Here is a 26,060-nt window from a genome sequence, read left to right as displayed (position 1 = left end):
CAAGGCCGTATTTTTACATCACATGATGGAGCACAGCTGGATTCTTTACTGCTCACTGGGTCCAGCCTCGCACGTCATCATTAGGTCAGCTTGGCCTTCGCAGCTTGCGGCGCAACCGCTCCCTGACGCTTCGCTTCGCCGCGCTTCGCGTCGTCACTCCTCGCTTGGCTTTGCTTCGCCTGGCTTCGCGGCACTCCTCGCTTGGCCTTGCTTCACCACTCTTAGCTTGGCTTCGCGGCACTCCTCGCTTGGCCTCTTCGCCTGGCTTCGCATTGTCGTTCTTCTTGGGACTCCACGTCCGGGTCGTCGAGCAACGTGGCACGTCTTCGTGCCTCTTCGCCTGACGCCGGAAGCCCTTCGCTCGCTCAGAAGGCCGAGTCGGCGAATGACCTTATCGCTGGTGGCCGAAGGTTGCGTCCCCAACACATCATCCACAAGGATGCACGTATCGCGCCGAGATGGCCTCAACTAGGGACAGCGGCGGTGCGGCTCGCCGTGACCTCATATGCGTGACGGGAGGCAGCGGCTTCATCGGCTCTTCTCCCCGGTAATCTTGTCTCCATCCTCTTCCTTGAGAGCGAGCAGGAGGAGTGGGAGTGCCCAATTACTCTGTTGGCCGCCGTGTACACCACGTCCACACCGTGCCGGCGGCGGAACAGAAGCAGCAGCCTCGACGGCGGGCGGGTGTACCGGACGGCGCCGCTGCAAAAGGTGGGCGCGGGGTACCCGCTCGCAGACTGCGCCCTCTGCATCGCGGAGGTCGCCGCGGGGGAGGCCGCTCGCGTGCAGCCCTGCGTTCAGGCCCGGCTCTGGGCCTAGGTGGGAGGGGCAACCGCCTAGGGCCCACGGCCGAGGGGGCCAGAATCAAATATGTATACACTAGTACCTACACATCAGAAGAAGCCCAACAAGCAGCCTGTCGATCGCTGGCTTGGGCAGTCGAAACGTCGCGGCGTCCACCAGCTTCGCAAGTTTGCATCGCAGACTTCGCTGTGGCCGCCGCCTCCCAGCCGCCCGCCCTGCGTCCGGCGACTGCCGATTGGTGATCGGCTGATCGCCTGCTACTGCACTCGTGAGCAAGCCGCCAAGCTAGCAACGTTTTGCAATTGGTAAGTAACTATTAGCTTGTACTAGTAATCTGCTACTTTGTGACTACAGTTGGATACTTAGATTTCTAGGTTTAAACTTCTAATTTCTCTATTTATTTTCCTTCATAATTTAGGTGTTATTAGAATGTTACCTAAGAAGCATTTGTTGGGATCTCAGAAAAGAAAAAAAAGAAAACAAGATGAACGGCTCGTTGAATCACAAAAGGGTGCTTTGCACAAGTATAGAAATGAAGGCCAACAGCAGTAAGTGATGCTCAATCTTTAGTCAGTACACTTGAGAATTTTGAGTTTATACTTGGTATAGTTATTTGGCATGATATTTTATTTTCTATAAATATGGTGAGCAAAAAATTGCAGTCTAAGAGCATTTGTATGGATGCTACTCTCAAACAAATTGAAGGGATCATCTCATATTTTCAAAAGTATAGAAATGAAGGCTTCCACTCTAGTATTGAGGCTGCAAAAGCCATTGCATCTGATATGGATATAGAGCCAAAATTTCCTACAAAACGTCAAAGTAAAAGGAAGAAGCATTTTGATGAAATAAATGATCAAGATGAAGAAATTCAACTATCTGCTATGGAATCCTTTAGAGTTAATTATTTTCTTGTCATCGTTGATGCTGCAATTGCTTCATTGACTAGTCGATTCGAACAGCTGAAGACATTTGAAAATGTGTTTGGTTTTCTATTCAACTCAGAGAATCTGAAGTCCTTGGATGATAATGATCTGCGAAAACATTGCACCGCTTTTGTAGAAGTCTTTTCTAATGATAAATCATCCGATATTGATCTAGATGATTTTTTCTCTGAATTAAAAGTATTGCAAGTAACTTTGCCAGATGATTTTATGTCAGCGCCAGAGATTTTTCAGTTTGTTACAACTTTAGATTGTTATCCAAATGGCTCTGTTGCATATCGGATCCTCTTAACTGTACCTGTGACGGTAGCTTCAGCAGAAAGAAGTTTCTCAAAATTGAAACTCTTGAAAAATTATTTGAGATCAACTATGTTACAAGGAAGATTAAATGGATTGGCTATGTGCAGCATTGAGAACGTCATCTTGGGCATCATTGATCTTGATACTATTTTTAATGATTTTGCATCAAGAAATGCCCATAGAAGTTTTTTCGCGAAGGACTGAAGTATTATTATTTATAAAGTATTTATAAAATCTTGATAACTATACTAGCTTTTTTTGCTGTTCTTTTAGTTTGTACTATCGATAATGTTCTTCAAAAATTATATATATATTATTAGTACTACTATCTTTTTATCATATTATATAAGTAAAAAAATATTTAATCTAAGGGGCCCATAGCATCCGGTTCGCTGCCCTCGAAATCATAGAGCCGGCCCTGCCTGCGTTCCCACTTGCCGGTGCGGCCAAGCGTTCCACGTCGAGTGCATCGACATGTGGCTGTGCTCCCACTCCTCCTGCCCGCTCTCTCGTGGCGCCGTTGTCGACGAGGAGGCGGCGGTGGCGCCCCCGCGGGCTGTAGCACCGGCACCCACAAACTAGGCTGATGGCCTATTGCCGGTGGCTGGGGACTGAAAATATCATCCTTGAGAAGCCAGATGCAACCACATCCCACAGGAACGGCTCGACAATCTCTGAAGGTAGTTCCCTCTCTCGCTTTAGGGAGACTATGTTTTCTCCACGTTTCTGAATCAGTGTGAGCAATCCACATATTAGGCTCTGTTAAAATGATATAGCATTCCTCAACATGCACCTGTGTTCATATTAAATTGATTAGATTACGTTGTTGCATATTATGGCTGTGGAATTGGGAGCATATAGCATTTTAGAGTTCAGTCAATGCACACACACTTTTCAGATAAGAGATAACTGCTCCTCTGTTGCAAAAAAAAAATGGTTGGACAATGTTGCTTCAAAGGTAGTGCTACTTAAGGAGCATGTCACTACAAAGAAACAACATAGGGTGAAATCAGAGCAACTGCTTAGCTTCTATGTAAAGAATTTAAAAAGTGTTCTTTATTCTCGGTGTGGCAACAGAGCTTCAGAACTTTCAATGTGAAAATAAAGATTCAGACTAAGGTACAGGACACGAAGACCATGATTAAGCAACATAGGTGGAGTATTTAATCCATATCAGTAGCTGCTCGATAAGTTTACCTATAGAAATACATGTTACTGTTGAATTCTTATTGCTCATTAAAAATATAAATATAAAGATTATTTAAAGATTTGAAAAATACTAATGCAGTGTCAGGTCATATTGGGATGCAAACTTAGGCTTTTGTCATTGTTCGTAGTTTGGAGAATGCACATCGAGATTGTAGTATGTTTTGATGTAGCACAAATAGATGAATGCTCCGTCCTGGGTCAGCCGATTTGATGTAGCGCAAATTCAGATTGGGGTGGCGGGTTAAATGGGTGGTCAACGATAGATTCATGCACACGAAAGTAGATAGACTACTTTGTGGCCACAGCTCATTGGAAAAATACACAATGTTTTTCTTCAAGGTTGGCAACTTGGCATTATTGGGAGCACCAGCCTTTGGCTTGCTGTTGTGTTTGGTTAGAGTTGCTCAGCTGTCTGATTGCCTGGTTTTCTTCTCGCCAAACTGGCCAGACAGTGATGAGTTTATGGCTATGTGGGAAAAAGCAGTAGCTGGGCTCATGGAAGTTCTATGATCAACCTCATGACACATTACATATGTTTCACAATTTTCTATTCTGGGATTAACTCTTTACATCCGCCCTCCATATCTAATTATTGTAATGTGGACTACACCTTATTAAAAGTCACTGAGGTAATTGATCGTTTATTGATGAAAGATTTATTGTGTTCCATTGGTTCAACTTTTAGGCACATAATAAATTCAGTTTTGCTACTGTTATTCCTCTGATCCTGTGTTTCTGAAGATCAAGTGTTTCCCTTGTGCAGGTTAACATTTTCTATTCCTCTTTATCACTAATGTTAACGTTTTCCCGTTATATTTGCAAACTTTTAAGTTGACAAGCCAATCTAACCTTTTTTTAGTTTCTTAATATTAATATCATGGGTTTGATCAATGCTTTCTATTTCCAACAGATCACATTCTGAAGCAAATCCTGCCTGCTGGAGTGGAGGTACCCTCTTCTTTTGAGACAATTGTTAAGTATACTAAACTTTATGATGTGTTCATCCACTTTTTGGTGTGATCTTGTTACTATTTTTTTTTGTATGATAAGTGCAGGTCATGTTGCTCATTTGAACATATCTGATGACTTGCTAGCATATAAAAAAGTCATAACAAAGGTTATCTATGATGTCAGCATGCCTTTCTCTTTCTGAGTAACTTGCCGCAGAAAGATATGATGGAAACAGGAGCACACCCAATGGACTTCACAGATGGCCTCAAAAAACTCAGAATAAACAAGAGTGCAGAGTATGACAGATTTGCTTAGTGACCATAGTGTTACTCCTGGAAGTCCTGGTAAGTTGAGAAGAGAATAAGTTTAAATTCGTGCTTATATAGATAGTCATTAGTCAATAACATAAATCCTTCACCAGGGTTATCTTGGCGGTCTGCTTCGAGCTCTGGTGGTTCTGGACACGGGTTTTGTACCATTGGATCCAGAAGTGCAATTGCCATCAGGAAGTGGAAGGTGACTGTTCACTTATAGTAATAGCAACATGTCACCTATATTGGTACTCTGAACTATGGCTATGTGATCTTTTGGCACTGAAAGAACTTGGCCATCTAAAGAATATTTTCATTTTCACAAAAAAGTGCCCTCCTTTAGTTATGCTTGAAAGGGCAGAAACTGAAGTGTAAAGTCTCCTTGATGAAGTGTCAGGCAAACAGAAAAAATTTTAGCTCCATAAGGTCCTTCAGTATCTTGGTTAGGTTCTTATAGTGCTCGTGCCATGGTTATTGAGCAGGTCCAAGAGGCAACATTCATCTGGAAGAAGCTTGGGGAATCTTGATCCAGTTGGACTTTTTCCACTGGAGCAGGAAGTGAGGGACTTCAAGATGAGAAGACTTATTAATTACTCGTGGTCTTGTTAGCGATAACAGCAGCACCATTCTTTTGTTCTCTGTTACGTGGTAGACTTAGCAATTTGCTTACTTAAATATGCATCTGTTGAATATTTTAGAACATACTTGTAGATTTAATGTCAGAAATTAAATGACTGAAGATGATCTGAAAGTTAGAATTTGTTATCTTTCACGCAGTATATGCTATGCTGCTTATTGTCCATAAATAGCATGGCGCTGCCAGTTACCAAATGGTAAAGCTATTTTTGTAGATAGCTTGTGATTGGTCATACTCTTACACTGTAACGACCTTGTTTAGAGGATCTACACCTTCACGGCATGCCTGGTTGCTGTACTCGCCTTGACAATCTTGGTAAGCTCTTGCAATTTATTGCCCATACGGTTCTCACAGAGTTTGTAGGGAATAAAAATGAGAAGGGACAGGAAAATGATAAATGCAGTTTCACTTACGCTAGAGTATGAGAGATAGATTACCATGTTGTTGATTTTTTTTTAATGTTTCTTATGATTGCTAGGTTTTTTGAATTGGGCTCAACCTTGGAACCAGGGAAAAACCAGTAAAAGCTGACAAAGCTGCTATCCTAAGCCATGCTACTCGCATGGTTATTCAGATTCGCTCTGAAGCGCAGCAGCTCGAGGACACCAATGGTAATCTTGAAGAAAAGATTAAGGAACTAAAGGTTACTCGCCTATTTCCTCTTAACACTTACATACAATACATTAATACATCATCTTTTCTATACTATTTAGGGATCCATCAATATGTTTTTGGAAAAAATTATGTATTTTCTTGATTGAAGTGGACTACAATTTGGTCCATTTTCCAAATCGAAGTCCAGTAGTATGTTAATCTACTACACAATGAGATATTTTTAAGGCCGGCAGCGCTGTATGATAGGCTATATCCTATTATCCACTACATATGAACACATTGCTGGCAACTCTTGCGCATCTCATCCAAGATCTTTCTGGCTACCAGCTAAGAATTATGGTCACATGCACTTTTTTACATATGCATTGCCCACAAGCACCAATGATCCATGGAGCACATAGCATCTTTTGATCACATAAAGCCCTCCATTTTCTTATGATAGATTAACCATCAAGCTTCGGCCGTTTGTAACTCTGGGGAATTCACAGCATACCACTCCACTGTATTTTAGGATCCATCAGGAATTTGATTAGACCTTTGATTATAGGGTACTGTATATATGGTTCTCTTGTCGTACTATGGCCCAGCAGCTGCCAAGTTGTGTGCAATACTCTGCTTGTGGAAACATTCTCTTGGGGGGGGGGGGGGGGGGCACAAACCTGCTTCTTTTCCAATGTTTTTTATCCTGTGATCTGCAATGATTATGAAACTGTTGTTCTTTCTCTAAATTCCAGCTCGTGATCGCGATGAGAAGCAGAAGCTGAAACTAGAGGAGAGTTTAGAGCACCAGATGAAGCTTATGACCTCAACTCCAGCCTATATGCCTCATCCAACCCTGATGCCAGCACCCTCCCCACAGGCTCTGCTAGCACTGTTCCATCCCCAAGCGCAAGCTGCAGGGCAGAAGCTGACGATGCCCTTTGTTGGCCACCCGGGATACCCAATGTGGCAGTTCATGCCACCTTTTGAAGTCGACACCTCGAAGGACGGTTAAGAGAAATATTATCTTTATTTGTACCGTGAAAGATTGGGACAAATTCTCAGGCATTATAGGCGTGTCCTCATCACGGGTGATCTTGCCGAGCCTTAAGTTAATGGAAAAGTTTTTCCTTTTCAAAAAACAAAACATTGGAGCAAGTCTATCCATCATACAAGTTCAATGGACCGAATGGAGTCCACAACGATATCTGCAAAAGGAGCATGTGGATGTAGAAAACAACCAAGTCCTTAGCACCTCTATCAATGTTCGAGGTTTGTTGACAGAGGGCACCAAAGCAAACTTCGAACACTGACAGAGGTGAGACACAATTACCCTGAATCACAACGGGAATCGGCTCTTTTGCCGTGTGCCACGGCACACGGCAAATGCCAAAATACTCACGGCAAAACTTTTGCGGGTTTGCCGTGTGTTACACACGGCAAAGGGCACACAGCAAATAGGCGTCAACAAAGAGGTCTTTTGCTGTGTGCCATTTATCGGGCACATGGCAAAGAGTTTGCCGAGTGACAAAAAAACACACGGCAAAGAATTTATTCGTGAAGGACCCCACTGGTCAGCCACATGCACATTCCACCAAAGTCCACCAAAGTCGCGAATCACAACTGTTTTTGTGCACATTGCGTCTGGTAGGTTTCGAACCCGCGACCTCGCCCTCACATCTAACCTTTTCTACCACTACACCACACACTCAGTTTTTTCTATACTTCATTTTCTTTCCCCGTATACTATACTAAACCGAGTCTAAATTGCTTGTTTGATATCCTAAACGAGTTCAAATTAAAAAGTTATCAACTACAAAGTTTTATAACTTTTCGAGATCTACAACTTTCGTTTTGGAAGTTTCTCCATCCGAGTTCGTTTACGAAATTTGAAGTTCATTTTGCTGTGTGCCTTGATCTAGCACACGACAAAACTATTTTTTATTTTTTGTTTCCTTCTTTTTTTCTTTTTGTTTCCTTTTTTATTCTTCCAAATTGATTACTATGCACTTTGAATATATCTTATCAAATTCAGTCAACTATATGTACTTAATTTTTCTACTCATATTATTGCTTTATTTTATGGAGTTATAGATCAAAATTCAATTTACATAAATTCCATAATTGCACTTGATACATTAAAATTATCAAATGGTTCCAAAAAATTACCAAAATTTCACACGAAACAATATATATGTCTCTTGGTTATAGAAAAAAATTTGAAGTCAAACTCAAATTTGATCGTCACTTCCACTCCAAACCTAACCGCATCCTTCTCAACTCTCTGATTCTTCTTCGCAGATGTTTCCATTTATAAGCATCGTATGTGACAAAATTGCAAAACCCACTCAAATTTTTACCACAGCCTCCACATATGATATCATGAGATATTGACAAATCTCATAATTTTCAGACTTCAATTGATTTTTTTTAGAATTTTAAAATCATTCGAACACACGTTTGTGGTCGTATTTCCTAGACAAGATGTTTGCAATTTCTTTTCATTTGATAGGTAAGGCCTCAAACTATGTTAAATAACATGAATATCATTTTTTTAATTAATTTATTCTATTATTTGAATCACTTGGGGTTTAATTTGACTTGATTCAAAAAAATTGCTTGAAATAAAATTAATTAGTTAAATATAACAAATAAATACAAAAATATATCAAATTTTAACATGTAGTATCACATGTTGTATGTAAAGAGTAGAAAAAGTTTCGAGATGAGAAGATAATTTTTTTTATTACTTTACCGTGTGCCAAAATAAAACACACGTCAAAGTCTTGCTTTGCCGTGTGTAAAAAAAACACACGGCAAATTGTTTCTTTGCCGTGTGCCAAAAAAAAGCACACGGCAAAGGATGACTTTGCCGTGTGCTTTAGTTTTGCCGTGTGTTTTCTTAAGCACACTCGGCAAAATTTATGTTTGCCGTGTGCCTGTGAACTTGCACACGGCAAACTTTGGTGCACACGGCAAAAGTGAGATTTCCGGTAGTGAATGGAGGAAACAGCTGAGGTTTTGATCAAATTGGCTGGGAAAAAACACTTCAAAACCTTTGCATTTATTCATCAACAAGTTAGATTGTATTATCAGACCCTAAATTACAAAGCTCATCAGTACAGGCAAACAACCAGATGCAATTCTCTGTATATCTCTTAACAGTTCACTATACTCCTTCACTGACCAATGGTTGATGATGAGTCGATCGATGTTGGATCATGACCTTGGCGGCTTCTCGAGCAGTGCGGAGAGGTAGACCTCGTCTTTGGACTTGAAGGAGACGACCCACCGGTGCTTCTTGTACCTGAACTGCAGGAACATGTACATGTAGTCGTCGAGGTCCTTGCGCGCGCAGGCGAACTTGTCGACCCAGAGCAGGCCGCCGGGTCGGAGCACGCGGTCCCAATCGAAGAGCACGAAGTCCAGGAGCTGCAGGTCCACCCACCCCTCGAAGAACCCCGCCGTGTGGATCAGATCCATGGTGTTGTCGAACAGCGGCAGCCGCTGGCTCATGGTCGCGTACAGTGGCACCAGCCCCCGCAGCGCGATCGTCTCCGCGAATGGTGCGCCCAGGTTCAGCGCCGCGGACACGATGGTCACGTTGCGCTCCCGCATGCGCGCCGCGAAGCTGCCCGTGCCCACGCTAACGTCCAGGCCGATGCGCACCTCGCCTGGCTTCGCCGCCAGCACGTCGTCGATGCGGAAGTCGGCGAGGGACGACGCCGTGCCGTTGGGCTTGGGCGCCGCGGCCACCCACCGCTGCCTCTCCCGGTCCATGTCGAAGCACCCCACGCAGCGGTCGTAGCCGCGCCGCTGGTTCCTGGCGGACAGGCACTTGTAGCCGCGGCAGTGGTAGCGGCTCCACCGGACGTTGCCGTCGTCCGGCAGCGTCCAGAGAGACTCGTTGATGGGTAGCGGGCGTTGGAACAACTTGGAGGCGAGAGCCAGGCAGCGGCGGCGCGGCAGCGGGTCGCAGCCGCCGAGCATCAGGCGCTGGCCGAGGTCCCAGTCGTCGGGGCAGTGGGCGCCGACGTCGTAGCTCATGTACTCGTCCAGCTCCTGCCGCATGAGCACGCAGGCGTGGCCGATGGTGCCGTACGTCCGGTTAGTCCCGTACACGCTCGGCAGGCCGTCGCGGTTGCCCTTGGCCGTCACGTACTTGCGCGTCTCCTCGGCCGTGAAGAAGTTGACGAGCGGGTCCACGGCCGGGACGGCCGCGTCGCCGTCGGGGTCCGGGCGCGGGATGCGGATGAGGCGGAGCGCGATGTGCGCGCTGTAGAGCGGGTGGATGACCTCGTCCTCGAGGAAGCGCCTGAACTCCGGCATGGTCATGTTCTCCGGCTGCTTGTGGCGGGCCTTGCTCTTCTTGGACTTCTTGGCGATCTTGAGCGCCGTGGCCTCAAGCTTGTCCTGCAGCTCGGCGAGCTGGACGAGCACGTCGTCGACGCGGTCCGCTAGCGCGCGGATGTCGAAGTCTGCGTACCCGCCGGCGCCCGGGACGGTGTGGAACTTGGCGCAGAGGGCGGGGTCGTCGTGGCCAGGGAGGAGGCTGTTGGTGGCGTAGAATCGGTGGAGGCTGGCCATGCTGATGAACATGGCGAACACGCCCAGCACCAGCTGCATCGCCGCCATGAGCCGCGTGAACCGGCAGCGCGCGAAGCAGAACCCCTCCATTGCTAGCGGGACGCTGGGCGCAACGACGGGCGACGCGGCCAGAAGAGAGCACGGCGCGTCAATGGTGCGCGCTTTGATCAACAGTGGATTGGTGTTGCCAGCTTTAGTCGTCTTGGTACATGGGATTGCTTTTTTTTTGGATAAAGGTACATGGGCTTGCTTTGGTTTCTAGCCATGATCGGATGGGTGGCAGGTGACCTGTGCTTAGGGCGCACTCCACTCGCAAAGCTCGGATCTCCATGCTATTTGTTTATCAGCCTACTCAATGTTGAAGAAAAGGGCGCAAGGATGAATAGTGCAAACATTAAGGCTCTGTTTAGTTCAAAAAAAATTCCTACATTATCCGTAAGGGACTGAAAAGAGCGACCAGAGGGGGTGAATGAGAGCCGATTAAAAATCTTGCAAACAGAAGCTTCGGCTTTGTCCCAACGTGCACACCCAACCCTAAAGTCCTAGGGACAGCGTGGAGTAGCTATAGAGAAGCTACACCAACACAAAAAAGCCCTAAGAACAAGAGATAGCAAACAAATGCGGAAGCTAACACAAAAAGCAGTGCGAAACAGGCACGGTATATGAACACCGGTTGAACCGACGCATATAGAAATGAACCCATCGATCTAACCAGTGTCACAGAGCCGGCAGCAGTAGAAATGACGCCCACGTTTAGAAGGCGTCGGTTCAACCGACGACACTGCACCGGATGATCCGACAAAATCGACTTAAAACATCGATTCAGTTGTCCAGAGAGAGCTCAAACAGACCAGTGGGCACCGGTTAAACCGACGTGCACAGAGGGCAACTCATCGGTTTAACCGATGTGCAAAAATAGTCCAGACACAGAAGCGATCACCGGTTAAACCGTCGTCTAGTAAAATCTATACGCCGGTTGAACGAGCATACACCTTCAAAGCGTCGGTTCAACCGATGCTAGGAAAATCAGAGTCCAAAGAGGTTTTACCAGCCTGCGTTTCTTGACAAACTCAACGATCGAAGGACCAAATCATGTCCAAACCTCGCCAAACTTTGTAGACACCATCACAAAGGACTTGTGAACATATCCGCGGAAGGAATCGACGAATCACTCCATGGTTTGGGAGGAATCGAGGAATTCCCGAGCAAGAACGGGGTTTTCTCTAGAATGCGAAAACTTCGATTTGAGGAGACTCGTGATTCTGGGGGTTTTAGCACTTAGCTAGATGGATTAGAATCACTTCAAAGAGTCACACAATCGCAACAAAACAACCTCGCATCTCGTACTCAAGAATCGACAAAGGAAAATCGAAATTCATCCAAACGAGGCACAAGTTGAACGAGATTGACACGAGATCAAAAGCCCCGAGGGCACAAGGAGGGAAGGGCCTCCTTTCCCACACAATCTCAGTACAAAACGTCTCAAGAATACATACCTCTATTTCTCATCCTTGAGAGGAAGGAGAAGAACAGAGAGAGGGAGAGCAACGGGAGAGAGTTGGGAGGCGCTGGCTGGTGGAGGATGGTTATGTTCCAGGCGCGAAGAGAGAGGAGAGGGGTGAGGGGATATTTATGGTGCCCACGCAGGGGTCCAAAATACCCCTAGACTCAAACTAGAGACTAAAACACCCGTAGGGGCTAAACCGAAAATATTTACATGATCCCATCCGACGGCCGAGATTCTTTCTTCGAGTCGAAGCCATCTCCGCGATGCCGCCATGTCGATGAAGATCCGGTTTGCGGTTTTGGGGGGTTCGCTAAACCCGGGTAGGTGGCCGGTTTTGAGAAAACCGCCAAAACTCCATGCGCGGGAAGATTCCCGCCTCCACGCTGTGGCCCTAGACGCCGTTCCCGCCTCGGCCTTCTGACGGCCCTAGACGCCGTTCGACGCCCGTCACCTCCTCGCCCGCAGCGAGGCCCTAGACGCCGTCGACGCCCGTCGCCTCTGTCAGTCCCGAGACCAATGTCCGTGCCTCCATGACTTGGCGTCTTCTACTGTCGTCCGCCTGCTTGGTTTTGTGGCGCAAACCAAGAAACCCGCCTTTCCGTCGTCGCTTGCGCCCTCGATACAGGAGTGGACGCCACAGCTACCGCCCGGCAGGAGCTCCGGTCCCGGCTGCCCTTCACCGCCGTCCACCGCATGGTCCATCGGCCACAGCACCTCCACGGCAGCTCTCTGTCGACACTTGACGCCCGTGTACCTGCAATCCAAAGACCAAGCGCACGATCACACCGCACGGTTGACAATTCACTCATCACAAGCAGGATAGAGTACTCAACATTCCTCAACCCGTCACATCGAATTTTTAAACACATGCATGGAGCATTAAATGCAGTTAAAAAATAACTAATTACACAGTCTAACTGATTAGCACGAGATAAATCTTTTAAGCCTAATTAATCCATAATTGAACAATATTTATCAAGTAACAACAAAATATGCTACAGTATCAAAACCCAAACTTTTTCGCAAACTAAGCAGAGCAAATGGGCAGTGTGGAACTGTGGATGGAGGAGTTGACGAGTCGAATAATAGAAGTGACGCGAAAGCGCGTCACGGAAGCAAACTGCGCGCTGCAAGGAAGCAATCATGGACGAATTTGCACCTTCGCTGATGAACGAATTTCCATAGGAAAAGCTATACCTCACTTGTGTGATCGGCAGCTCTTTCTCGCTCAATTTGTGGCCGTGTGATACTTTCTGGACTTGTTTTGATCTGTCCGATCACTCCACCGTTCTTTTTTCTATCTCTGACATGTGGGACCGGCTACACTATTTGTATTTTGAGCTCCGTGCCGATATTTTCTCTCTGATTGCAGCTCAGTTTCATCGTTCCGCTTTCTCCATTTCTTCTTGTCCAGGTACGACGATTTTAGGGTTCCTCCCCAATCGATTCTACCCCGCTCCGATTGATTTTGTTTGATCTATTCTGCATCTCTATTTTTGCTTGTGCTTGTGGTTGGATTAGATCGTTTTTGTCTGCAGTTTGAAATTTCCTCGTTGAATTTGTCCAGCGGCCTCAAACTCGTCGCCGGCGACGGTACGCCACCTCCGCCCCTGCCGGGATGCGCTGCGTCGTAGGAATCAGACCAGGGCCGTTCCCTTCAAAATTTCAATACTTTACAAGATTTCCCATAACATCAAGTCTTTTAACGCATGCATGAAGTATTAAATATAGCCAAACAAAATAACTAATTACACAGTTTGTTTATAATTTGCTAAACGAATCTTTTAAGCCTAGTTAACCCATGGTGGGATAATAATTACCAAATACAAACGAAATTGCTATAGTATTTTACACAAAAAACTTTATGCATCTAAACAAAGTCCAGGCAGCTCCTGTCCTTTTTTGCTGTGGCGGCGCGGCCCGCTGCGCGCGCTCTCTCTCAGATCGAGCTAATAGTCCTCTTCTCTCGAATTCTCCCGTCCAGTTACTGTTTGAGAGGGGACAAGAGCGGACGATTTGGTCCCCGCCGGCCCCGGCGGTCTCCCTCACCTCCGTTGGCCCCCTGGGCTTCGCGAGGTGCGGCAGACCGTTGTGCTCCTCCCGGTCGGGGGTGGTGGTCCCGGTTGGCCTAGGGTTAGGGTTTGGTTTCCGGCGGCGGCGTCGAGGCGGCGGCGGCATCAAGGAATAAGGTCCTCTCAGTCTCTTTCTCGTCTCGCTGGTACTCCGCTCCGGTGCCGGCGTCGAGCTCGTGGAGGAGGGTCTCCCCGTGTGGAGTCTCTGTATAGGAGTCCGTCGGCGGCGGTTCGTCGTCCTCGAGGGGTGACGAGGTCGCCGGCTTTTTGCGTTGAAGGTACCGAGGTGGCTGTTGGTCTCGTGGATGACAGGTAGTTGGATCGGGCTCGAGTTCCTGTCGTGGCGGTCGTCGGCGGCGGCGAGCTTCGGTCCAAGATCGAGGGTGCTCGGGGGTGCGGCCCCGGCCGATGGGCTCTCGGCGTTGGTCCTATCTCGTTCTTAGGGACGAGTGTCTGCTGCGGCTTGTCAAAGCGTTCGCGCGATGGTGCTCCCTCCGATCTGGGCGGCGGCGGCCGGAACCGGCGATCTTCAGTGGTCGGGTCTGGAGCTTTCGGCTTGCAAGAGGTCTGGGGACCTAGGTGTAATTTCTTTTTTCTTGAGGGCCTTTTTGCAAGATGGGTGGGACAGCTGTCTTTTGTATTCTTTTGTATGATGTATCTGTACTAGTATTGTACGTCTTCCTTAACTTTTTGTATGATGTTATTAACTATATATTTCGGAGGTTAACAGAAGGTTTTACCAGACACATTGAATAAAGTGCTCGCGATTTGGGAAAATATTAGGTTAGTTATGCAAAAAGTCTAGGTTGGACTGAATTTTAAGGTTCTATATCTTTACTAGATTTATACCCGTGTGTTGCTACGGGAAAATCAAATTTCCTCGATGTTACGTCAATGCCCAAAACAATTTATAATGGTATTTTCTAAAGTGAACTTTGCACATAATTCAAATAATACATTTCAGAAGGTTCACATTGCCTTGAAATTTATTGTTACACATGAAAGAAGACTATAAAATAGCAAAGAACAAATGTCAAGAACTACATGAGCTGTTGTTAGTCGATCTTGGGAGAGCATGTTAGTTTATCCACAGCAATCTGCATATGCACTATATTAATCGGCTATTTCAAGCTTATTTGCAACCTATGCTACAGCTTATTTGCCATGGAAGGAATAATATTTGGAACACCAAGATAGGATGTGTGCATTTATTTGCAAAAAGGAGCCAAATAGCTTAATATGAAATGTTTCACCTAAGACCATGCCACGTTCCTCTTGCCTTACAAAAAGGTCCTGGGCACCTTTCTTATATCATCATAGAAAAATCACAGCCTTCATATTTAAGCCTCCCTTAAAACTATAGAAAATACAAAACAAGGTACATGCTAACTGGATTAGTGAAACTTGAACCAAACATCGGGCAGTAGGTTTTTTCTAAGCTATGGCCGACTCTATATTTGGTTCAGATGAGCTAAGAATAGTAACAACGTACTCAGATCTCTAATGACTTTGTGTTCTTGTGTTTCTGAAAAGTCAAAAGCACGTGGAGTTATCACGTAAGTAGCAAATTGCAATCTGGTCATAGCTAGGATTCTGGTAATTGTACTCTAAATTGGCAGGAAGGGGAAAGAAAAGGTGCATATCAATGGTCACCTCTTGAGCCCAGTATGCTCCTTGTTAACATATTTTGTCACTAGGTATATACCCGTGCGTTTCTACGGGTAAATAAAATTCATCTATAAGCACTGATCTTTATCATATGAAAATATTTTTAACCAAATGTAGCAATGGAGGAATGCACTATACATTAAACAGAAGTACAAATTATCGTCAATAAAAAATGTCTATTGGGCAATTCGGTTGCTTAGCATCCGATTTTTCAACCAATGAATTCAAGTGACAGACAAGATTTTGTGACACCTGAGGCATGATCCTCAGCAATAGCTAGCATGCTTGTAGCTTCAATCTTGTGCACCAACCCTTGGGGGCACCTAAATGCGTGTAGCTCTTCTTCATGGCACGTGAACATATGGTAGTTCAGGAGACGACTTGATTTATTACTTCCCATTCAAGTGTTTAGTTGCCATAAAACAGTAAACAATATCTGAAAGACATCACAAATCAATTTGTCCATTGATTAGTTTTCTAAAAGTAAGTTTGTTATTTTTCAGGCCTGGGAATAGCCAAAAGAAAGAGCACTGCTTTATATAGTACTTGATTTTGTTTTGGAAGTCCCCAATGGAAGAAATCAGTTTTACATAGTACTTATCTTATTCAACAATCAACATGTAAAAAAAATAGGTAGGGCTCATTTAATAGAACTCAAGATTGAAGTGTTTAATTTAACTCAGCATCAGAAAACACAATAAGTCAATAACAATGAATGGTATGCTAAGTGAAAGCCAGGACATGGCAATGAGGGCGGAGATCCCAGAGAACAATGTGTTACCAAATTGAACCTGAAAATAGTACAAAGAATTGTCAATAGTTACTTCTATACTAGAATTGCATTATGCAATGACGAGAATTCAGAGTTCAAACAGAACAAACAAGCTTTGAATAAAAATTATCACCGGTAGATGTTCGCAATGCAACTTGAGTGTCAATTCATTTATGCAGGCAATCTTAGAAGAAACAAATAGAGTGTAGCCTTGTAGTTACACCTGGTTTGCACAGATCTTCCACTAACAACAAAAATCAAACTGTTACGCTCTAATAGATTGATGGAACTTTAGAGAAATGATCCACTTAGAGAAAACTTCATAACAGTTTTCTACACTGGCATAATGATCAGTCAAAGATGACCAAAGAGGGAAAACTCCGCTGATGGCATTTTTAACACACCACATTCTATAATAGTTGTTTGATATTTTTCATTGTAAAAAATAACTCGAGAAAGCAATAGTATGTGTAAATGTTGGTTGACACTTATATAGAGATTAAAGGACCTAAGTAAGAGCTTAAACATATTCCCAAATCCCAGCTATGTAAAATCAAACCTGTTGCTGCCTCCTGTATTCTGGTGCCTGCTGCAATTGCTGTGGCCGCCAGCTATGCCCCACCCCATCGTCTACATTATACTGCAGAAATTGAACCTATCTCAAGTTACAAATTCTACAATCACAGCCACCTATTGACAAAGATATTAGAATTCCAAGTTGACCACTCAAACAGGCTAATATAAGCCACACCACACAAATCATACAATCTTTGCCTCTAATCAGTTAAGTCAGAGCTACTTTAGCCTGACAAAACACAATTATTAATCTGCAAAACTATATATCCACTGCTCATCAGTCAACAAATAACTAACCAATCACACTCACCTCTTCGGTCTCAGATTAGAGGACGAACGACACCCCGAGAATCGGGTATGGTTGGGGGGCACTGGTGCAGATCATCACTCCCAGCAGCCATGGCACAGCCTGCGCAGCAAGTTCATTTGATTGAAATCTATTTCAAAATTATAATCCAACAGGGCAAACACAAACAAATAATCATTAATTGAAATCCAGCAAGCTAATTTGGTGGTCTGCATCTTGATAGAAACAAGAAATTTATAAGTAAGCAAATCAGTCATGGTGCAGGCTTGAATGTGAAAGATGCTATAAAAGCTGCAATGCGAGGCGAGCGAACCATTGGGGGCAACCACCTTGCCTCGGCCTGCAGGTGTCTTCAATGAGATTGAATATTAGGGCCTCCGCATGCTGCAGCGACTGGCCCTGCCTCCATTGCCTGACCCTTCCCCTTTGTGTACTCATCGGCAACGGAAGTTTTGTTGTATGCGACGGGAGGGCGGCGGCTGGGCGTGGATCGGCGGCCGGGTGGCGCGGATCTGCTGGGACGGCGCGGAGCCGGGGACGCGGATCGGTCGGCAGCCGAGCTCGCGCACGGATTCGCCGGGGACGAAGTGGCGGCGCGGCGAGGACTGTGACAGCCCAGGTAATTAAAAGGCTAATCAAGAGGAATTAAACAGGTCATCATGCATCATTAGTCAAGAATAATCAAAGCAGTTGCATGTATGGGTGTATGTGTATGTAAAATGCATCTTTTATATATTGCTGAGCATGCTTTTCACACTCACCGTGAGATGACAAATAAAATGCATCAAAATGTACTAGCTGATGTTGAAATTTTTGCCAGAAGAATTGGATTTCAAATTAATAGTGGTCACACGAAATGACGTTTAATTCAAAAGCTCGTAAATAGGTGTTGAAAATAACTTTTAAAATATTGCTCGAATGAACTTTTGCCCAAAATTAAAGTTGTAAGTTTTCAAGTGTCAAACAACTTTCATGTTCTAAGTTTTTCAAGTTGCCACACAAAAATGGAAGAAAAATTTGAATCACGAAGCGTATAGGACATTTTCAAACACACGCGAGTTTCAAATTTTAACTTTCAAACAAAGCTTCGAACTGAAAAGTGTCTGCAACTAAAGTTGTAGGATTTTGAATTTTGAACAACTTTTGTATTCAAACTTTTTCGAGTTTCAATGCAAATTTTGGAAAAAATGCAAGTCAAACAAGTTTGACTTCTCTCATTCTCTCTCTACTCTCTCTTCTCCCTCCTCTCTCTACCCCCTGTTCTGCACGCAGCAGAGGCTGACGGCCACGCCCGGCCAAGGCGCCTTCCCCGACCGGCCGCGCCGACGCCCGCCCTGTCACGTCGCCGAAGCCACGCGGAGGCCATGCCCCGGCTCCCCGGCGCGCCGCGCGCAGCTCGATCGGCCACCGAGGTCGTCGCCGCGCCATCCACTTCGCCCGGCCGCCCCAGCCCTGCTTCTCTTCTCCATTCTTCTCCGCAGCGAGCGCCCTACGCGTTTCAGGCAGTCCTCTCCGTTTCCCCTCTCGCCCCAGCACCGCACCCGTCTCCAACGCCCAAGAACGGTGCCGTCGTCCGCCATGGCCGCCGCTCCTCCATAGCCGCCGCCGAGCACCCTCTTCCGCCCTCCCACAGCCCAAATTGACCCCTGGAATTGGTTCTCCACCTCCGAAGGACGCTCCCCGACAGCTTGCCTCTACCCAGGACCGCCGGAGTGCCGCCACCGCCGCCGCCTCCTCCACTGTGCCGCCGGTGAGCCCCTTCCTGGCCGTCCCAATCTTGGAGAGTCAAAGTAATCTCAAGTTTGACCAAGATTATAGAGAGAAATATAAAGATTTATGATATCAAATTGATGTACTATAAAAATATAACTATTAAAAAATCTAATGGTACTTAGTTTATATAATAAATGTCATTATTCTATTATATAAATTTGGTCAAACATAAAAAACTTTGACTCTCCAAGACTGTTGGAATGTCTTATAATTTGGAACCGAGGGAGTAAAAAAAATTGTTATGGCATATCCTTCTCTAAATCCTAGGTACACTACTGATTGTGATGTACTCCTGCATAGCTTCTTGTTTAGTCATAGCACCAAGCTTAAGCCCAGCATTCCTAGCATATTGAGATCATAACTGGATAACCTTGGTTGTGAAATTTAGAAGAAAGAGAATGGTACAATTTTATCTTTGGTATCATAGATATGGCTGTGCTGCATTAGAACTTTAACAAATGGAAACATAAATATAGGAATAAATATAGGAATGTGATCATGCATATTGCCCAGTATATAGACCGTGTGTCACTTTGCTCCTGGATTGAAAACGTGGCAGGGTATGTAGAGGTGCCAGGCCGGCCGACCTAAGTGAGGCGGTCGGCATGGGTATTTTGCCCGTTTTGCTTGACTTTTGACACATGATCTCCTATAATAATAACTCATCCAAAACTTGTTGCACTCGTTAGAAATAAGAACAATATGTATGGAACATGGTGTAAAGCTCATTTTATTCTCGAGAAGTTGATGGTCAAAATGAGAAATAATTGCCATCAACACTGAGTACCCAAGAACTCTTGTTACGCTGGACCGGTTGCAATGGTATAGGGCAAGTCAAGGCTTTGAAGCGATGGACCGCGAGGCGTGAAGCTTGGGCAAGACTTGGCACCGATGGACCGAGATGATGGTGAAGAGTGTAACATCCCGGATTTTTCCGGAATGTTAATAAGTCGAAAAATGTGAATTTCAAAAAAAATTCGTGGCAATGCTGTAAATATCAACTTAAGTAGGATTGCTGCCTTCCAAAATTCCTAGTAAATTAAAATTTTGTTCCTAATTAAGGATAATGTATTGCTAGTGTGGGAATATTTTGAGTTGTTTGGTTTTATTTGGCTCTACCTTGTTTATTCAAATTCGAATTGGATTTATTTTATCGTGTAAGAATTGTGTGGAAATTAAATTGAGGTGTGCCCCTCAATTTAATTTCAAATGCTAACACCTGTGTGGGATTTAATTTGAATTGAGCCATTCAAATTAAATCCAAACTCTAACCCTAACCCGCTAACCTACCCTACCATTATCCAAACCTCTAACAAACCCTACCCGGTCCAATCCGCGGTCCAGCCCAAAACCCAGATGAAGCTCAGCCCAAACCTAACCCTGGTCCAGTCCAGCCTGGCCTGAACCCGAGACCCACCTAAACTCTGCAAACTGGCCCAAACCAGCCCAGCTGGCCCCCTTTCCTTTTCAGCCTGACCCAAAGACCAGCAGCCTGACCCAGTTAGCTAATCGGCCTGCTAAGCCAACCGGCCTAGCCCGCTCCACCAGCGCCAGCCCCCATGCGCGCGCCCCGGCCCGTTCACGTGCACGCGGCCCGGTCCGCCCGCGCGGATGCGCGGCACGCGAAGCCCCTCCTTTCCCTGCCGCCCGGGCCCCCTTGCCAGGGGAAACTATTCCCCTTTCTTTCCCAAATCTACAACGCTACCCACCTGCTCTGCTTTTTGCGCTGCCCCGCTGGCATCGCGCGCAGCGCGCGCCTCCAATCCGTGACGGCGCAGCGAAACGGCCACGCCGCTTTGCCATCTGCACCTGCCCGCGCCAGCCCTGCCGCTCTGCTATGCTTTTTGCCTTTCGACCACCACCCGCGCCCTCTCCGCCTCCCACGCCGGCACTGCTGCCCTCTCACGTCACCGGCGCCAGCTCTGCTCCGCGACAATGCACGGAGGCTGCCGCGCTCCCAATCCTGCATGCCTTTTGACCGCCACGCGCACCCGAGCCCCAGTGCCGAGCGCAGTGATGTCGCCGCGTGTCCACGCCACGGCGCACATCCCATCCGAGCCCTCGGCGTCCGAGCCTCGACTCGCCCTCGAACCCTAGCCGCTCCGCCTATAAAACCCGCCGCGGCCACCCAAGAAACCCTAGCCCCGTTCCCCTTGTCCGCCGCCACAGCCACCAAGAACAGAGGAAGACAGAGTAAGGGAGGGAGAAGGGGAGAGGAAGGAGCAGCGGCCCATGGGATGCCACCGCCGCGGGGAACGCCAAGCCTGCGCCTGTTCAACTACGTCGCTGTCGCGGTTCTCCCTGCACGGCCTCGCCTTGCGTCTGCTCCGCCTCGCCATGGCACCGCCTTTGTCTTCCCCGTCCTAACTGGTAGGCCACCACCGTTTTGCCGCCCTACGCCTCTCCTGTGTCTGCTCTGCCCTGTTTCGCCCTTGAACCACGTGTAGCGAGCAGAGGGAGTTCCCTCCACGCTCACCCAACACTCATCACCGCCGAGCCTTTTGGCCGCCAGCGTGCCTATCCGTCGCACCGCCGTGCCGCGGACCTACACCAGAGGCCCGTGTGCGCACGCGCCAAGCTATGGCCAAAGCCCATGCCTTGGCCCTCGTGTAGGACCCCGTGTTGAAAGATACAAAACTCCAGGGGGCTGTCTGCAAACCCCGTGACTCAGATGAATAGTGCCTTTAGGGACTTGTTTGTTATGATTTGCTGTGAACTTTGAAATTCAATATCAATTCGTAGAAAATTCGTAAAATATCAAATCTTGATGTTTTGGAATCCTATTGAAGATATCTATGCAGTAGAATCATAATATGTTAGGCATTAGTTGCAAGTTTTTGCTGTAGAATTTGATTTGTGTTGCTAGTGCATAAATATTAGTTGATTTTATCTTTTTCTTAACTACTGTTTAAAGCCTTATCTTGCAATGAAATTTTTATGGTGAATTACTCATATGAATATAGTGTTACTATAAAAATTTCGTGCTCAGTTCTCATGTGTAGCTATTTCTTTGTTTTAATGTTTGTTTAGTAGGCTTTAATTATGGTAAATAGTTTCTCTTTATATTAAATCATGACAATATTTCTGCATGTTCTTCTTGAGTAGCTTAGATTGTACAGGAAGTTTGAACCCCAGTTCCTGAATAGAACAGGATCTAAAAATGAATCTTGCTAATCTATTGTCTGTTTTGTCTATTTTCTCAGAATTAATTCTGTGTATATAAAATCATGAAAAATTCACAGTAGCTAGTTAATTTCTGTTTAGACCTCCTGTTAAATTTTGAGCTTCTTCTTGGTCTAGTTTGACCTGTATAATTCAAGATTGTTCTAGGTGTTGTCTGCTTGAATGGTTTGTTGTGATTAAATGGCTACATGTCTTGGCATGATTTTTACAGGGTAGCTTAATCTGTTCATGTTCTGTTTATGGTAATTTTTGCTAAATTTATTTCTGTTTGTGCTTTGAGTTGTTTATTTATTAGCAAACCATGACTTATTTGTTATAGGAAATCACCCCCGCTTGTTTATGAAGTTAGTAAACTTCATTTGTGCTGTTGATCATGATACCTTGTGTAGTTAGATTTGTTATTTAACTACTCTATAAACGATTGCCCATGTGTGTTTATAATTCTGTTCTTGCATTACATATAGATACGACTGCCTTAACGGACGGGACGTACGAGCTGATCCCGGAGTCTGACGGAGGTGATCTCGAAGCTCAAGTGAACACCGCTGAACTAACTGAAGCCCCGAACCAAAGTTCGGAAGAGCCTAGAGCTGAAATAGTTAGCGACTACCGAGAAGGCAAGCCCCGGACATAACCTATATTTCAAAGTATTATCATTTACTGTTATTATTTACTTGTGCATTTACAGTTCTTAGGATTTGAATTGAAACCCTAGATGCATGATCCTAGGAACCTATGTACTGAACACTAGACCTGAGTTCGACTACTTGTTAAGCTTATAGGACCGGTAAAAGTCGATTGATTGCCTGTCACTCACGAGCTTTATAGGAATTGCTTGTTTACTTTCTGTTATCAATATAAGGACGACGGACGGGGTCGTGTTCGATTCCATGACCTTTGGTGAGACCCCGTCTGTGTTGATGAACTTGCTAAGGTCGCGGTGTGTGGTAGTGTTGGTTAAGTTTTTGAAAGTACTAGCCACAAGCCGTAAATATGGTACGCGGTAAGCCTAGTAACCGATTGGACCGGGGAGTGGATATACCTGGCACTCTCTCTTAGGGATAGGTTTTATTTTATGTTGTGCAACACTACGACTATGAGGGACGAGGTATAGAGTGCCCTATGGGACGAGAGAATGTGCCCTATGGGACGAGGGGGAGCCCTATAGTCGGGGAGTGTGTTCCTATCCACAAGCCGGAAAGAAAGATCAACGGTTGCTTGGAGGTGACTCGACGGTGCTTCAAGCGTGTGTGCTAGGTTTACCCTTGCAAGGTTGAATTTCGATTCAGAATCGTCCGCCTCTCACGATGAAATGAGACTGCTTAATCTCTTTGCCACACAGAGTAATAAGAGCAACATTACTATGATTAATCTTGATGTTTGCTTAAAGTTCTACCATGGTTGAATAGTAGTTGCTCACCTAGAATGGTTAATCAACTAGAATCTGGAAAGCTAAAATTTGAAAGTAAGGACCTACTCTTTATTGCTTTTCAGCAAAAGAAAACCAGAGCCTCACAAACCCTGCATAGTCTAGCTAAAGTGGGTTAAATATACCCGTTGACGATTAAGTCTTGCTGAGTATTAGAATACTCAGCCTTGCTGTTGAAACCCTTTTTCAGGTGTGAGTTTCGAAGAGCAGATCGCTAGTTTGACCTACCCATGCTCTTTGCCTCCTGGCTGGTCCGTAGAGTGGGATACGTCTTCGACCGGCAATGACTATGACGAGTGATACCATGCTTGGGCTAGCCTGGTGTCCTTTTGCGACGTGTTGTAGCCGTCGTGTTTTATCTTCCGCTGTCTAAACTCTGAACTTATAGTTATGGCTTGTATAACTGCTTTACTTAAGTTGGTTTTGTAATAATGGTTTGAACTGGTTTGTAATCACTACTGAAACTGCCTGTGTTGTAAAATTTGTCGTTGTAATATCTCTGGACTCGCCTTCATGGGGTATGCTTGTTCGATCCGAGAACCGGTGGTTGTATCGGGACGTTACCCGACAGACCAAGAATTGTTCCGTTTGAAGTGCGTTTGAGCTGTTGTTGCCTTTATGGTGATGGCCTGCGCACTTGAGCCGGGATAATTCAGGTGGTTCTGCCACAGCAGCGCCGCCGCCCACTGCCCGCCGGCCCTCGTGGCGCCGCCGCCTCGCTTCGCCCCAGCCCGAGATAGGAAGGGGAATCGAAAGCCCTCACTCCCCTCTCTCTTTCCCCCTAGCCCCGCTCGCCGCCGTGCCCCAGGGCATCGGGAATCGGCACCGCCGGCGCCCTGCCTCCCCCTCCCCTGTTTTGGTTACAGGAGAGAGGAGGAAGAAGGGCATTTTGCCCATAACCCCCTCCCTTCCCTTCTATACCTTTATAAGCCCCCATTCTCTACACTCTCTTTCCAAATAAACCCCCATGTTCTCTCTATTTAGAAAATGAGCCCTTCCACTACACAAAATAATTATGGATAGGCCCCTGACCCCTTTCAGAGTAACCCATGTGCTTCTAGAAATTATAATCAAGTCATTTTACTCTCAAAACTAATTACAAACAAACCCCTAAACCCTGGTTTAACCCTAAACCCCTCTTCGACCTATCATTTAATGCACCAAAAATCCTCCAATCGCCTCGAAACTTTACCACGCCTGTTCTAATATAGTTTTGGCTGTGTCATTAGAAAATCATCCAAACATATTACTCCTGTCTCCATATCTTAATTTTCTCTGATTCGAGCTCGACGATAAAACATTTATTTCTTGTGTGTTTGTTTGTATGCGCCATAGATACCGGTGTCAACGAGGGAGGACCCGTCGAGGAGTTCGCCGAACAGTACCGCGAGCCGGAGCCTGAAGAACCGTACCACGAGCAAGAACTCCTGGAAGGTTTTGAAGACGGCAAGTTCAATCTCATCCTTTGATTGCATATTTAACCCAGTTTTATAAATACAACTTGTTGACCTGCTTTACAAAATTGCATATGCTTTTACTACTGAAAACATGGTGGGATAGCCACCCCTTGATTTGTTATAACCATTCCTTAACCACCTAGATTAATGTCTAAATATGATTTATTTGGATGTTAATCGCTGCTAGAGCGCCGCTTAGGACCCGGTACTCGTTTTAAATGGTTACAACATGTTTTATAAAATAGAAAAATGCGTGAGTCTTGAGAAAAGGGAAGTTGGGTTATAAAAGAAAAGGATGTTAAGATCGGATGGATGAATGGCATTCCCTCGGTGGATTGTCATGTGTTGGAGGCTCGTACCGTTGTGGTAGAGCAAGGAGGTTGAGAGATACCCATTCTGTCACAATTAAGGACCAAGTTGATGTGTCATCTTGCCTAACTCAACTATCGTGCAAACTACTCGACCGCTGTATGTGGCAACGGCTTAGCATAAACCCCACTAGTTAGTCTGATAGCCATCAGGAGAGTTGAGAGCAACGGGTGACCAAGGAGAAGGGATATGGTCGTGGTGACTTATGCCCCGGTTAAACCTCAGTATTAGGTCAATGGCCCCTTGGTGGAGTCCGTGTTGGCTAGTCAGGTCTAACTAAGGTGGGTAATGGCTTTGTTGGGATCTGCACCAACACTAAGGTAATCGTGCTGTGGTACCCCACTTGTGGGTAAAGTTGCACACCTCTGCAGAGTGTAGAACCTATTCGAATAGCCTTGCTCACGGTATTGAGCGAGTTACGGTTTGGTCAGACAACTAGATTTTTGGGAGGGATGTTTTCGTGGTGTGAGTTGTTTTTGGAAGGTGTCCGGCAGTTGTGCCGTGAGCTACTGCGGATGCGAAGTCCGGTAGCATTAAAACTTGGATCCTTTGTGTGGGATCAACCCCACTCATTACTCGGTTAAGTAAGAAACTGCTTTAAGAAAACTCT

At 45.7% G+C, this 26,060-nt stretch overlaps 1 protein-coding gene and 2 long non-coding RNA genes across 8 annotated transcripts; 1 reads left to right on the top strand and 2 right to left on the bottom strand.

The window, feature by feature from the left end:
• Window positions 1-2,476: 2,476 nt before the first annotated feature.
• On the top strand, window positions 2,477-6,857 carry LOC120703446. Of its 5 annotated transcripts, none has more exons than XR_005686964.1 (7): window positions 2,477-2,728; window positions 3,943-4,020; window positions 4,168-4,552; window positions 4,630-4,724; window positions 5,002-5,471; window positions 5,635-5,799; window positions 6,506-6,857. It is a non-coding gene; the product is annotated as an uncharacterized LOC120703446 (long non-coding RNA). The 5 variants fall into 5 exon arrangements; XR_005686966.1 differs by lacking the exon at window positions 3,943-4,020 and having other exon boundaries at window positions 2,478-2,728; window positions 4,168-4,229; window positions 4,313-4,552; window positions 6,506-6,856; XR_005686965.1 differs by lacking the exon at window positions 3,943-4,020 and having other exon boundaries at window positions 2,478-2,728; window positions 4,168-4,205; window positions 4,313-4,552; window positions 6,506-6,855.
• A 1,949-nt stretch (window positions 6,858-8,806) lies between these two features.
• Window positions 8,807-10,618, bottom strand: LOC120705128 (probable methyltransferase At1g29790). The gene has a single exon (XM_039989639.1). The coding sequence runs from the start codon at window positions 10,425-10,427 to the stop codon at window positions 8,970-8,972; it is 1,458 nt and encodes a 485-aa protein (XP_039845573.1). The 5' UTR covers window positions 10,428-10,618; the 3' UTR covers window positions 8,807-8,969.
• Window positions 10,619-15,704: 5,086 nt separating this feature from the next.
• LOC120703445 lies at window positions 15,705-17,893 on the bottom strand. 2 transcript variants are annotated; one of them, XR_005686960.1, is made up of 3 exons: window positions 17,553-17,893; window positions 17,243-17,341; window positions 15,705-16,996 (listed from the first exon to the last, which is right to left on the bottom strand). It is a non-coding gene; the product is annotated as an uncharacterized LOC120703445 (long non-coding RNA). The 2 variants fall into 2 exon arrangements; XR_005686961.1 differs by having other exon boundaries at window positions 17,569-17,893.
• Window positions 17,894-26,060: the final 8,167 nt, after the last annotated feature.

Source organism: Panicum virgatum, chromosome 4K (assembly GCF_016808335.1).
Source record: "Panicum virgatum strain AP13 chromosome 4K, P.virgatum_v5, whole genome shotgun sequence".
NCBI classification, from domain to species: domain Eukaryota; kingdom Viridiplantae; phylum Streptophyta; class Magnoliopsida; order Poales; family Poaceae; genus Panicum; species Panicum virgatum.
This window is presented reverse-complemented; position numbering and strand designations above follow the sequence as displayed.

Coding starts and splice junctions, on each gene's coding strand:
- LOC120705128 (XM_039989639.1), bottom strand. CDS start 10,427: ATGGAGGGGTTCTGCTTCGCGCGCTGCCGGTTCACGCGGCTCATGGCG.